We start from the raw sequence: 12,994 nt of genomic DNA, 5'->3' as shown, positions 1-12,994 counted from the left end.
ATAACACAATCAAATCAGAATCAGATTAGGTCAAAGTAACAGTTCCCTAATTTCTATCTATTTAGAATAGGAAACTTAGGCATAATTTCAAGAATCTTAACACTTCCCCTCAAGCTGGTGAGTAAATATCTTCCACCCTTAGCTTGATTGTGATCTCTTGAAATTTCGAGTTAGATAATCCTTTAGTCAGAACATCTGCTAGTTGATTTCCTGATGGAAAACATAAAGAGTTATGATGAGTCCACTATCTAGCTTTTCTTTGATAAAGTGTCAACCTCAATGTGCTTGGTATGATTGTGTTGAACTGGGTTATGATCTATGCTAATAGTTGACTTGTTGTCACAATACAATCTCATTGGTCCATCTACTTCTACTCTTAGGTCTTTTAGAATAATCCTAAGCCATAGAAGCTCGCAAATTCCATATGCCATGGCTCGAAATTCTTCTTTAACACTTGATCTTGCCACAACACTTTGCTTTTTACTCTTCCTAGTAACTAGATTTCCAACTATAAAAGTATAGTAGCCAAACGTAAATCTCCTATCTGTTAGAGATCTTGCATAATCTGCATCAGTGTATGCCTTTACTTGCAGCACATTTCCTCTCTTAAACAAAATTCTCTTTCCAAGAGGACCCTTTAAATATTGTAGAATTCTGTGAACCACTTGTAGATGTTCCTCCGTTTGGGTCATGCAAATATTGACTAACTACACTCACTGCATAGGCTATGTAAAGCCTAGTATGTGAAAGATGGATTAGTCTCCCAACCAACCTTTGGTAGTGCCCTTTATCAACTGCTTCCCTTTTGTCATCTCAGCTTGGCCTATGATTTGGGTCAATAGGAATCCTTAAAGCTTTACTTCCTAGAGTGCTTGTTTCTTTAAGCAAGTCTAGTACATACTTTCGTTGGGAAAATATATTCCTTTTTTGGAGTATGCCACTTCAATCCCAAGAAAGTATTTTTAGTTTGCCCGACTATTTAATTTCAAACTCATGAGCTAATTGAGCTTTCAATCTCTTCTGTTTTTCATCATTCCTGGTAACAATGATGTCATCAGGTACACTAGTAACACAATAATTTTTTCGTTCTGCAAGTGTTTGATAAATAAAGTATGATCACCTTTACCTTGTCTATAGCCAAATCTCACCATTGCTCTAGTAAACCTTCCAAACCATGCCCTTGATGATTGTTTTAACCAATACAAGACCTTTTTAACTTACAAACTTTATTAGGACCAAATTCTTCATCAAATCCTGGTGGGGGTTCCATGTACATTTCTTCCAAATCTCCATGGAGAAATGCATTTTCACATCAAATTGTTGGATTCGCATTCAAAATAAACAGCCAAGGATAAGAGAATTCTTATTGTATTCATCTTTGCTATTGGAGTGAAGGTCTCTTGGTAGTCTAACCCATAGGTATGTGTATAGCCTTTTGCAACTAACCTTGATTTATACCTCTTAAGAGTTCCATCTGCTTTAAGCATCATAGTATAGACCCACTTGCAACCAATTGCTTTCTCGCATTTGGGATGTGTGACAATATCCCAAGGTTTATTCTTTTCAAAGGTTGTGTGGAGAGGCGATGCAAGGAAATAAAGATGGATATGGGGTGTTTGGTGCACTTTCGTATCCCTTTTTTCAAGACTATGGGCAGGTTAAGGTCACTCTCTGGTATAGGTTGATGATCACATGAAACAGAATCGTTAGCTTCAAGACTAGGTATATTTAAAGTGCCTTCATTACCTGTGGTCAAGTTAGGCTCATGGATCTGTTTTGGTACTTGCGAGGGTTGTACTCTCCTTGAATATTGTTTTAGTTACTTCACAAGAGCTTATGGAAGTTGGTTTTTCAAAACTGCACTAGGTTCAAGATTTCATGGGTTTGAAGTTTGTGGAAATCTTATCTTCATTATTGCTTGATTAATTGACTTTGTCTGTTTTAGTTAAGTTTCTTATTTTTAGAATAAGGAGTGATTTGGGTAATTACGCCAAATCCATTAGATATTTTCCTATTATGTGTAAAGAGTAAATTACTCCTTTGATTAGCTATTTTTAATGCATGAAAATCTTGGGTTTTAAGGCTGAGAATATTCAATCTTTAGCCTATATATTTTCATGCAATTCTAGCATTGTAATAAGAAAAATATAGAAGAATAAAATAGTTTTATTCTAGAGATTTCTTCATGGTATTAAAACATGATTTGAACCTTTGAAAATTTTCACTTAGAGTTTAGAATGGCAAGCAAAAGGGGGAGCCTGACGTCAGAGGTTACCTCTAACCCTAGAGCTAGCATTTCGCAATCACTACAGAACATTACCACACTTATTCAAATAGGTTTTTTAGCACAAAAAGGTAATTTTCTAAGTGCCTTGATTGTAAAACTAGAAAAATCAAATTCATGAATTGTAGATTCAGGAGCTTTAGACCATATGACTGAGGATGCATCTGTATTTAGTAAATACAACCCATGTCATGAAAACTTCACAGTTCGAATTGCTGATGGGTTAGTTTTAAAAGTAGCCGGTACAAGTTTTGTTATTATTTTCAAAGAGATAACACTTGATTCTATTTTGCTTATCCCAAATCTAAGTTGCAATCTACTGTCTATAAGCAAACTTACAAGAGACCTTAAGTGTATTATTAAATTTCTTCCAAATATGTGTGAATTTCAAGATTTGGACTCGGGGAAGATGATTGGCAATGCTAAGATGTTTGCAGGACTTTATATCCTAAGAGCTAATGATTCTGAAATATAATATCAGAATACCTCTTGTGTGACTTCATCCTTCAGTAATAATAAAGATAATACTATCATGTTGTGGCACTGTCAGTGAGGTCATCCAAATTTTTTGTACCTTAAAAGGTTGTTTTCCTCATTATTCAATAAAAAACCTAACCACTTTTAGTGTGAAGTCTACCAACCATCCAAACATACCTGTACCACATATCCTAATCAGCCTTACAAATCATCACATCCTTTTTCAATGATACATAGTGACATTTGGGGTTCATCCAAAGTAAATAACATTATTGGCTCCAAATAGTTTGTCACATTTATTGATAATCACACCAAGGTTACTTGAGTATTTCTTATGAAGGAAAAATCAGAAGTTGGCCAAGTATTCCAAAACTTCAACAATATGATCCAAACTGAATTCAAAACCAAAATCCAAGTGTTGAGAATCGACAATGGGAGAGAATACTACAATTCAATCCTTGGATCATATCTGATGAAGCACAGTATAATTCATCAAAGCTCATGTGTTTACTTCTCAGCAGAATGGTGTTGCTAAAAGAAGGAATCAACACTGGAAGTTGCAAGATCCCCTATGATGGCTGCCCATATACCTAAGCATTTTTTAGGTGAGGTTGTTCTTACCGCTACATATCTTATAAGCAGAATGCCTTCATGAGTCCTGAAATTTCAAAGCCCTTGCCAATCCCTTTTCAGTTCTTATTCTCACCTTTGAATCATCTTGTCTATTCCCATTAAAATGTTTGGATGTGCTGCATTTGTTCTCACCAACCAACAAAACCAAAGCAAATTAGATCCCAAATCCATCAAATACATATTTCTCGGATACTCCCCAAATAAAAAACGATACAAGTGTTACTCACCAGTAACAAAGAAATTCTACCATTCCATGAATGTTACATTTTTTGAAAATCAATTTTACTTTCCCAAAACTGTCATTCAAGGGGAGAATCCAATCATATGGGAATATCAACTTTGGGAAGATCTATAACCGAACCACCAAACACTTCTGAAACTCCCTTTCAAGTCCAAAACATCCAACTAGATCTTCCAAGCCTGGAGTCCACACAAGGAAAAACAAACAAAGAAGTGATTGTCTATTCAAGAAGACATAAAACTCAGAAGGGTATAGGAGAATGTACACCTTCAAAGCAAAACCAAGAATCTAAACCAATTCTAGAGATACTTGAAACCCACGCAGGTAACACTCTTTCTGAATTTAATTCAATTGAATCTTTTGATGATCTTGATCAACCGATTGCTCTAAGAAAAAGTGTGAGATCATGTGCTCAACACCCAATCTATAATGTGGTTTCTTATAAAAGTTTATCACCCAGTTATCGAGCTTTTGTTACCAAACTAAACAATATGTAGATTCCTAATAATATTCATGAAGCACTCATGCAACCAAAATGGAAGATGGCTGTTTTGGAAGAAATCAGGGCCTTAGAAATGAACAAAACATGGGAGCTTTCAGAACTACCTAAAGGGAAAAATCCAGTTAGATGCAAATGGATTTTTACTGTCAAGCACAATGCAGATAGAAGTATTAATAGAGTCAAAGCTCGCCTTGTTGCCAAAGGATTTACTCAGTCTTATGGTGTTGACCATGAGGAGACATTTGTTCCGGTTGCTAAACTTAATTCAATCTGGGTGTTATTATCATTGGCAACAAATTTAGATTGGCCACTCCACCAACTAGATGTCAAACATGCATTTCTTAATGGTGACCTAGAATAAGAAGTTTACATGGAAATCCTTCCAGGATTTAAAAAACCAAGACAATTTTGATAAGGTATGTAAACTTCAAAAGTCTTTATATATGGTTTCAAACAATCCCCACATGCATGGTTTGATAAGAGTAACAAAAGTGGTAAAGAAGTATAGTTTTTCACAATGCTAGACAGCTCATACCATGTTTGTCAAACATTCACCTGAAGGAAAAATAGCCATTCTTATTGGCTATGTGGATGACATTTTTCTTACTAGAGACTATGTGAAAGAAATTAGCAACCTAAAGAACCTCCTAACCAAAGACTTTGAAATCAAAGATTTGGGACACCTCAAATATTTTCTTGGCATGAAAGTAGCTTGCTCAAGGAATGGCATCTTTGTTTCACAGCATAAGTATGTCCTAGACTTACTAAAGGAAATTGGAATGCTTGGATGCAAACTTGCTAACACCCCTATGGACACAATGAATAAGGTAGGAACGGAAGAAGGAAGTCCACCAACAGATAAGGGCAGATATCAAAGACTTGTAGGGAAACTCATCTACCTCTCTCATACAAGACCAAATATTAGTTTTTCAGTTAGCATGGTAAGCAAATTCATGAACAACCCAACCGAGGAACACTTGAGGGTTGTGTATCGAATCTTACAGTACCTAAAGAAAAGTTTTGGCAAAAGGTTATTTTTTAAGAAGATATCATGCTAAAATGTTGAAATTTACATTGATGTTGATTGGGCTAGGTCTGTTACTGACCGAAGATCAACTACTAGTTATTGTACCTATGTATGGGGAAATTTGGTTACTTGGCGAAGCAAGAAGCAATCTGTGGTGGCTAGAAGTAGTGCAGAAGCTAAGTTTAGAGCTATGTCTCATGGCATATGTGAGGGAATTTGGCTAAAAAGGTTGCTAGGGGAGTTAAAGGTCTTTACAAAGAATCCATTAAGATATTCTGCGACAACAAAGTTGCCATAAGTATAGCAAAGAATCTTCTTCATCATGATAGGACTAAACATGTGGAGAGTGATCATCACTTCATCAAAGAGAAGATAGAGGAAGGAATTGTTAGATTAGTTTATACTTCCACATGCCTCCAAATTGCAGACATACTCACTCAAGCTCTCTTTCGAAACAATTTTAAGAATCTGAAGTCCAAGCTGGGCACGATTCACATCTGCCACCCAGCTTGAGGGGGAGTGGAAATTTTATCTTTATTATTACTTGATTAATTAACTTTGTCTACTTTAGTTAAGTCTGTTATTTTTAGAATAAGGAGTGATTTAGGTAATTACACCAAATTCATTAGATATTTTCCCATTATGTGTAGAGTAATTTACTCCTTCGATTAGCTGTTTTTAATGCATGAAAATCTTGGGTTTTAAAACTGAGAATATTCAGTCTTTAGCCTATGTAGTTTCATGCAATTCTAGCATTATAATAAGAAAAATTAGAAGAATGAAATAGTTTTATTCTAGAGATTTTTTCAAAGTTTCTATTGGAATGGTCTCGATTTCATCAAGTGAGGTTAGTTTCAATGAATTCAGCAGCTACTGTGGGTTTAACATTGGGATTATCATTTGTGATTGGCTCGATTTCATAAGAAGGATGTGAGGAACAAGAAAGGGTAAGACTTTAAAGAAAAGACATAAAACCTGAGTACACATTTTCCTTAGATAACTTCTCCCCCTGAAGATGAGTGGGAAGAGGCTTTTTGAATGGTTCACCTTCTTGAAATGTAACATCCATTGAAAAAGATTAGATGGGTGGAATGATCATTGCATTTGTAGCCCTTTTGAGTGGATGAGTAGCCAATGAAGATATATTTCTCGGCACAAGGACCTAACTTGGACCGGATGGTTTTGTGAATGTGTAAGTAGGTTGTGCAACCCAAAACCTTTGGGAAAGATTTTGAAGGGAGATAGATTTAGAAAAGTACTTAGGTGGATGAAGGGCTTTTATTGCCTAAAATTTTAGAAGTCGATTTATGAGATGAGCAACTGTGAGGACTGCTTTGCCCTAAAGAAAATTTGGGACATTGGACTGGAATAAGAGGGCATGAGTTACTTATAAAAGATGGTGGTTTTTATGCTTAGCAACCCTATTTTGTTAGGGCATGTCAACACAAGAGGACTCATGAATGATACCTTTTCTTTTGAAAAATAAGGAAAGAGTTTGATTAAAGTAATCTTTAGCATCATGAGATCAAATTCTTTTGATATGTTCCCTAAATTATGTAGAAATCATTTGTTGAAACCAAAGAAAGATAGTATTGAGTTTTGATTTTTCTTTTATGAGAAACAGTCAAGTTGTACGAGTGCAATCAAAATAATAAAGACAAACCATCGTGCCCTATTAACATTAGGAATTTTTGAAGGCCCACAAATATCAGAATGAATTAGAAGAAAGGGTTTATTGCTCTTCATTGATTTTGTAGGAAAAAAAGCATGACGATGTTTTCAAAATTGACAAACATCACAATGAAAATCAATGACATAAATATTTTCGAACAAATAAGGAAACATGGACTTTAACAAAAGAAAAGGACGATGTCCAAGGTGGAGATGATATGCCCAAACTCGAGAATTTTATTCAAAGAAGCCAAAAAGGAAGAAGGCTGTCAGTAGGAGATGGGTTGGTACTCCTTTAATCCATAGTCTTGCAAGTCTTCAAGGTAGTCCAACCCATGTTCTCTAGCAAATCCAATTGTCTTCCTTGAGACTAGATCTAAAAGACATCAATGAGAGGCAAAAAAAGTTATTTTACAGCAAAGTTTTTTGGTAATTTTATGAATGAAAATGAGATTGGTAGATAATTTTGGGATATGTAGAATATTTTTAAAGGAAATTTAGGGTGTTACATGAAGACATCCCTGGTCAGCAATAACAACATGAGACCATTTGTTACTCTAATTTTTTGATTTCCTAGAGTGTATTATAGGATTCAAAATAAGTAGCATTATAGGTCGTTTGATCGGTTGCACCTAAATCAACAACCTATGAACTCTAATGTGCATTACTTGAAGCTTTAGAAGTTTCAGTCAAGAGACACATACTGGCTTTGGCGAGAGAACAAGAACTTGAAGATTTTTCAAGTGATTCCAAAAGGCGCCTTAACTTTTTCATATCCTCTTGGTTAAATTCCTTGAATTCTTCTTTGTTTTGAGTGGCTGTTTCCAGATTTGCCTCTTTCTTGTTGGTGAGGTTGGCTTAGCCTTGCCTATGACCTTTAAACCCCCCAGTTTGGGTCAAAACTTATGCCTTGCTATGTAGTGTGAAGCATGTATCTTGAGTACGACATGGTTTGTTATAGCACGGACACTAGAACACTTCTCTGTTGGATTGTTTTTTCAAATCATGCCAAGTATCGTCACCTGGTCTAGTTCCCTTATTACCTTCGTATCCAATTCTTCTAGACAGCATAGCTGTAGCTTCAGATGTATGGGGTTTCATCATAACTCCTTGTCGACTTTCCTCAGCCTGAATAATGGAAAAAGTTTTGCAAAGTGTTGGGACTGGATCTTTACCAAGAAGCTATGCTCTAGTTGCTTGATCATACTCAGCATTAAACTCTGCTATGAATTCAAACACTATCATGCCCCAAATACTCTTGGAAAATCTGAATATCATCACTATTTTTCATCTTCAGGTAACAATAGTGATCGATTCCAGCCATTAACCTGTCATCTTATTGTAGTAGTTTGTGATGGACATGTTTCCTTGCTTAGTGGAAGCAACCTGCACCTTTAACTCATAAACAAGTGCAATATCCTTCTTAGAATAGGTTTGTTGTAGTGTTTCCCATACGGCTTTTGCAATAGAGAGAAAAAACACATTCCGACTAATCTCCGGTTTCATATAGTTCTACAACCACAACATAATCATGGAATCTTCTGCATCCCATGTCTTGAAACCTAGGCCTTCAAAGCTTGGGCCATCATTGGTTAAGTGATCCATCTTCCCTTGTCCATTGGGGAAGGTCTGGACAATCTGACTCCACCATAGGTAATTTGTTCATACTATGGAGTTCATTGTTTGACCTAGTCAAGTGATGGTCATTCACATTGCACATTGAAACAGTAGCAGTAGGTTCACCTATAGCCATAGATGGCATATAGGTTAAGGAGAGGTTGTCAACATCTTTAGGTCAACTGTTTAGGGATGGGATAGATGGCAATGAAGGCAGGAAGAAGGAAGAAAGTTATAAGGCATTGGAGGGGACACCAAAGGCCTTCGCCTTTCCATCCCATGGATAGATAGAGAGGGAGGTAAGACTAGGACTGGCGCCAGCAGTTAATCATGGAAGAAAAGGACAATTACAAGAAAATATCTACCCAAATAAGGAAATAAAATAAGAGATACAATACAATCAAACCAAAGTCAGATCAGGTCAAAGTAATAGTTCTTTAATTTCTAGCTATTTAGAATAGGAAACTTAGGCATAATTTTTGGAATCTTAACAATATAAGAGGGGTATTTACAATCCTCTTCAATTTTCAGCCTTAAGACTTTAAGATGTAACTTTCACATCTTTTGCAATTAAGTTCCTGTGGACTTTGATTCTAACCTCCTTTGTTTTGGTTTCTATCAATTAAATCCTACTTAGTTGAATAATTCCAATTTAATTCAGCAATCTTACCTTATGCGTGTGACCCATTAGGCTTCCAATACGTTGGTAATGAATATAAAAATTAAATTGATTAAGGATGAGGAACATATATATATATGACCAGCATCTAGCAATGCATCATGACTATCCAAATATTGAAGAGTCAAGATAGTCTCAACCTAATCTTTCAGTGTTCAGTCTATCAATGTAATTCAATTTTTCCATCATATATCCCGAAAGGCAATAAGTATGGTATAATATCTACTCATGAACTCTTTTTATATTAGTTCTTGTAGCTCTTAGTCAACATGTATGAATTTAGCAAGTGATGAACATGGCTGTTGTAGATATTACATCGCACATGTTGACTAAGAGTTACAAGAACTAATATAAAAAGAGTTCATGAGTAGATATTACACCATACTTATGGTTTTTCAGGATATATGATGGAAGAATTGAATTACACTGATAGACTGAACACTAAAAGATTAGGTCAACATGTATCTCTTATTGTATTTCCTTATTTAGTTAGATATTTCCTAAAGTGTATTATAGGATTCAAAATTGGTAACATTATAGGTTGTGTGATTCGTTGCACCCGAAACAACAACCTATGAACTCAAATGTGTAGTACTTGAAGCTTTAGAAGTTTTAGTCAAGAGATGCATACCGACTTTGGTGAGAGAACAAGAACTTTCAAGTGATTCCATAAGGCGCCTCAACTTTTTCATATCCTCTAGGTTAAATTCCTTGAACTCTTCTTTGTTTTGAGTGGTTGTTTCTAGATTTGTCTCTTTCTTGTTGGTGAGGTTGGCTTGGCCTTGTCTATGACCCTTAAACCCCCCAGTTTGAGCCAAAACTTGTGCTTTGCCATGTAGTTTGAAGCATGTATCTTGAGTACGACATGGTTTGATATAGTATGAACACTAGAACACTTCTCTGTTGTATTGTTTTTTCAAATCAAGGTTTGATATAGCTGCTTGATCATACTCAGCATTAAAGTCTGCTATGAATTCAAACACTATCATGCTCCAAAAACTCTTGGAAAATATGAATATCATCACTATTTTTCAACTTCAGGTAACAGTAGTGATCGATTCCAGCCATTAACCTGTCATCTTATTGTAGTAGTCTGTGATTTTCATGTTTCCTTGCTTGGTGGAAGCAACCTGCACCTTTAACTCATAAACAAGTGCAATATCCTTCTTAGAATAGGTATGTTGTAGTGTTTCCCATATGCCTTTTGCAGTAGAGAGAAACAAAACATTCCAACTAATCTCTGCTTTCAAATAGCTCCACAACCACGACATAATCATGGAATCTTCTGCATCCCTGTCTTGAAACCTGGGTCTTCAAAGCTTGGGCCATCATTGGTTTAGTGATCCATCTTCCCTTGTCCATTGGGGAAGATTTGGACAGTCTTAACTCCACTGTAGGTAATTTGTTCATAGTCTAGAGTTCATTGTTTGACCCAGTCAAGTGATGGTCATTCACATTGCCCATTGAAATAGTAGTAGTAGGTTCACCCATAGCCATAAATGGCATATTGGGTAAGGAGAGGTTGTCAACATATTTAGGTCAACTGTTTAAGGAAGGGATAGATTGCAATGAAGGCAAGAAGGAGGAAGAAAGGTATAAGGCGCTAGAGGGGACACCAAAGGCCTCCACTCTTCCATCCCATGGATAGATAGAGAGGGAGGGTAGACTAAGATTGGCACCAACAGATAATCATGGAAGAAAAGGACAATAAAACGGCAAAAAGACTAGAGGAAAGGCTCTGATTCCATGTAAAATTCTGTGTAAATCTTTTCTTATATCATTACCAAGAGAACTGTACATTATATAGAAAGGGGTTTTTGTTTTAAATATGGAGCTACAATTACAGGAAAATATCTCCCTAAATAAGGAAATACAATAAGAGATACATGTTGGTTTTATTAAACCAAATACACGGAGATGACACAACGTATGTTTCAGATATATATTTTTGGTTTTGTTAAACCTCTCTTGACCATTCATCCACCTTCGTATGTTTCAGACCATAACCAAATGCACCCTTTTTAGGCATTAGGTGCTTTGACCTGGACTTGGCTATTTAAAACACGATATGTTGACATGACATGAACACAATATGAATAAAAGACATGAAGATGACATGGTTTAAAATTTTAACAAAAATCATAAATGGGTTTAACAAAAGCAAAACTATATATTTCATGTTTTTGTGTCGACACGAATTGTGACACATAATTTTCATGTAAAATGTGACATGAATACATGAACTATCAATATTTTACATGACACGAATATACGAATTGCCAAGTCTACCTTGATCCATATAGGTGAAATCAAAGTATGATGGTTCACATACAAGATAACTTGGTGTTTCAAGTCTAAAGATTAGTTACATGACTGAGACACGAAAACCTTTCCATAGACACTTGAGTGAGCTACCACATGGAGTTCTCATAACGGGTCATGTTTAGTGAACTTGGTCTCCAACAAGAACCCACATGTCATCCCCAAGAATCTCCATACTTAAACCTATGAGATCAATTACTTCACAAGTAAGGAGGCTTAACATGCATTGGTCTCTAAGCATTGTTGATGCTCTGTCTCAACAATACATTGACTAGAAATAGTTTTAGGTACACTGCTTTGATGCATAAGGATCTCATAATTGTAACTCCTTACAATTCCTTTGTAAGGTCATTGTGTTCCATGGGTTTAATCCAATTAGTACCTTGATAACTCTTTATCCTCATACTAATGATGAAAGAAAACTTTTTAATCACTAGAATATAGTGATTGGTGCTACTTAGTTGTATGTCCATTGGCAAACTGATTGGCTCTAGGGCACATACACTAACAATGTGTTCTGTGTATTACTTCATAATCATATGCACATGCATGCAAGGTTATTTGAATTATACCAAGCTTGCTAGTCAAATGCAGTACCACAAAGTCCTAGTTTCATTGTCTACATTATCTTGAATAAATTGTTAACAATAGGGAACTTTTAATAACTTCGACTGCAGTTTGATTGATTTATATTCCGTACATTTCTCTGTCTCTTTTCAAGCTAAGAAAACTTGTGCTTAAGTTATGTCTTCTTGTTCTAAGGATTGTGTGGGCATGTTAATTCATTTCGAATAAATTTTCTGCAGTAATTAGATGTATATGAGGTATTATATTTGATTATTACAATTTATGGTTAAAGTTTGCAATTTTATTTTCAATGATTGGGCTTCTCAATGTAATAGCTCTCCCCCATCACTCTACTTGGTAAAATTTCTTTCAGATTGCTATAGTTGCCTTCATCTGGTTCCATTCCCCTTAACTAATAGCCAGTGACATAATTCCAGCTGTTTTAAAAGGTTGTCCAGAGTTTGTTCCTGTTACCACTATAGTTTTTAATAATTGTGGTTGTATGTAACCTGATTTTGGTGTGTGGAACTGTATAGCAGTGTGCTTTGAGCTTGGAAAGCATGTTTTCATTAATGATGATCTTCCATAAATTGTTCTATTCCTGTCTGATGCGGTCTTCCTTGCTGGCAGGTATGAAATATTCCAGCTCATGGTGAATCTGTATACAGAGAGGTTTATTCAAATGCTTAGATTGCTTAGTGACAGAGCCAATGAACTGACAAACATTGAGATATTAAAGGTACTTTCCAGGATCATTCATGGTTTTCAAATATGACATCTCAAATTACTTTGCATTTTTGTTCATTGATGTGCTTGACCTGTGCACCTTATTATCAGTGTGTAATAGCTGATGATTATAACCCTGAAGCATGGTGAAAAGAATATTTATAATAAAAGCTAAATTGAATCTGAAGGCATATACAAGTTAACATATAAGTCTGTATCTCATATGACAAGTTAGCTTCTGGGCTAAG

General features: G+C 35.6%; 1 protein-coding gene across 4 annotated transcripts in view; it reads left to right on the top strand.

Annotated features, from left to right (window-relative positions):
* Nucleotides 1-12,994, top strand: part of SEC6 — a 31,544-nt gene that overhangs the window by 9,912 nt on the left and 8,638 nt on the right. For all 4 annotated transcript variants that reach the window (XR_016329920.1, XM_022895145.2, XM_089747697.1 and 1 more), the window contains exon 13: nt 12,651-12,759. Coding sequence is in view for 3 of the 4 variants with exons in the window: in XM_022895145.2 (XP_022750880.1) it covers nt 12,651-12,759 (109 nt within the window). In the remaining variant the exon portion in view is untranslated. The remainder of the gene's footprint in view (nt 1-12,650; nt 12,760-12,994) is intronic.

This window comes from Durio zibethinus, chromosome 18 (assembly GCF_047325235.1).
Source record: "Durio zibethinus cultivar Kanyao isolate XHJ-2024 chromosome 18, ASM4732523v1, whole genome shotgun sequence".
Taxonomy (NCBI): Eukaryota; Viridiplantae; Streptophyta; class Magnoliopsida; order Malvales; family Malvaceae; genus Durio; species Durio zibethinus.
Note: the sequence above shows the minus strand (reverse complement) of the source record. Positions and strands in the feature narration are given on the sequence as shown.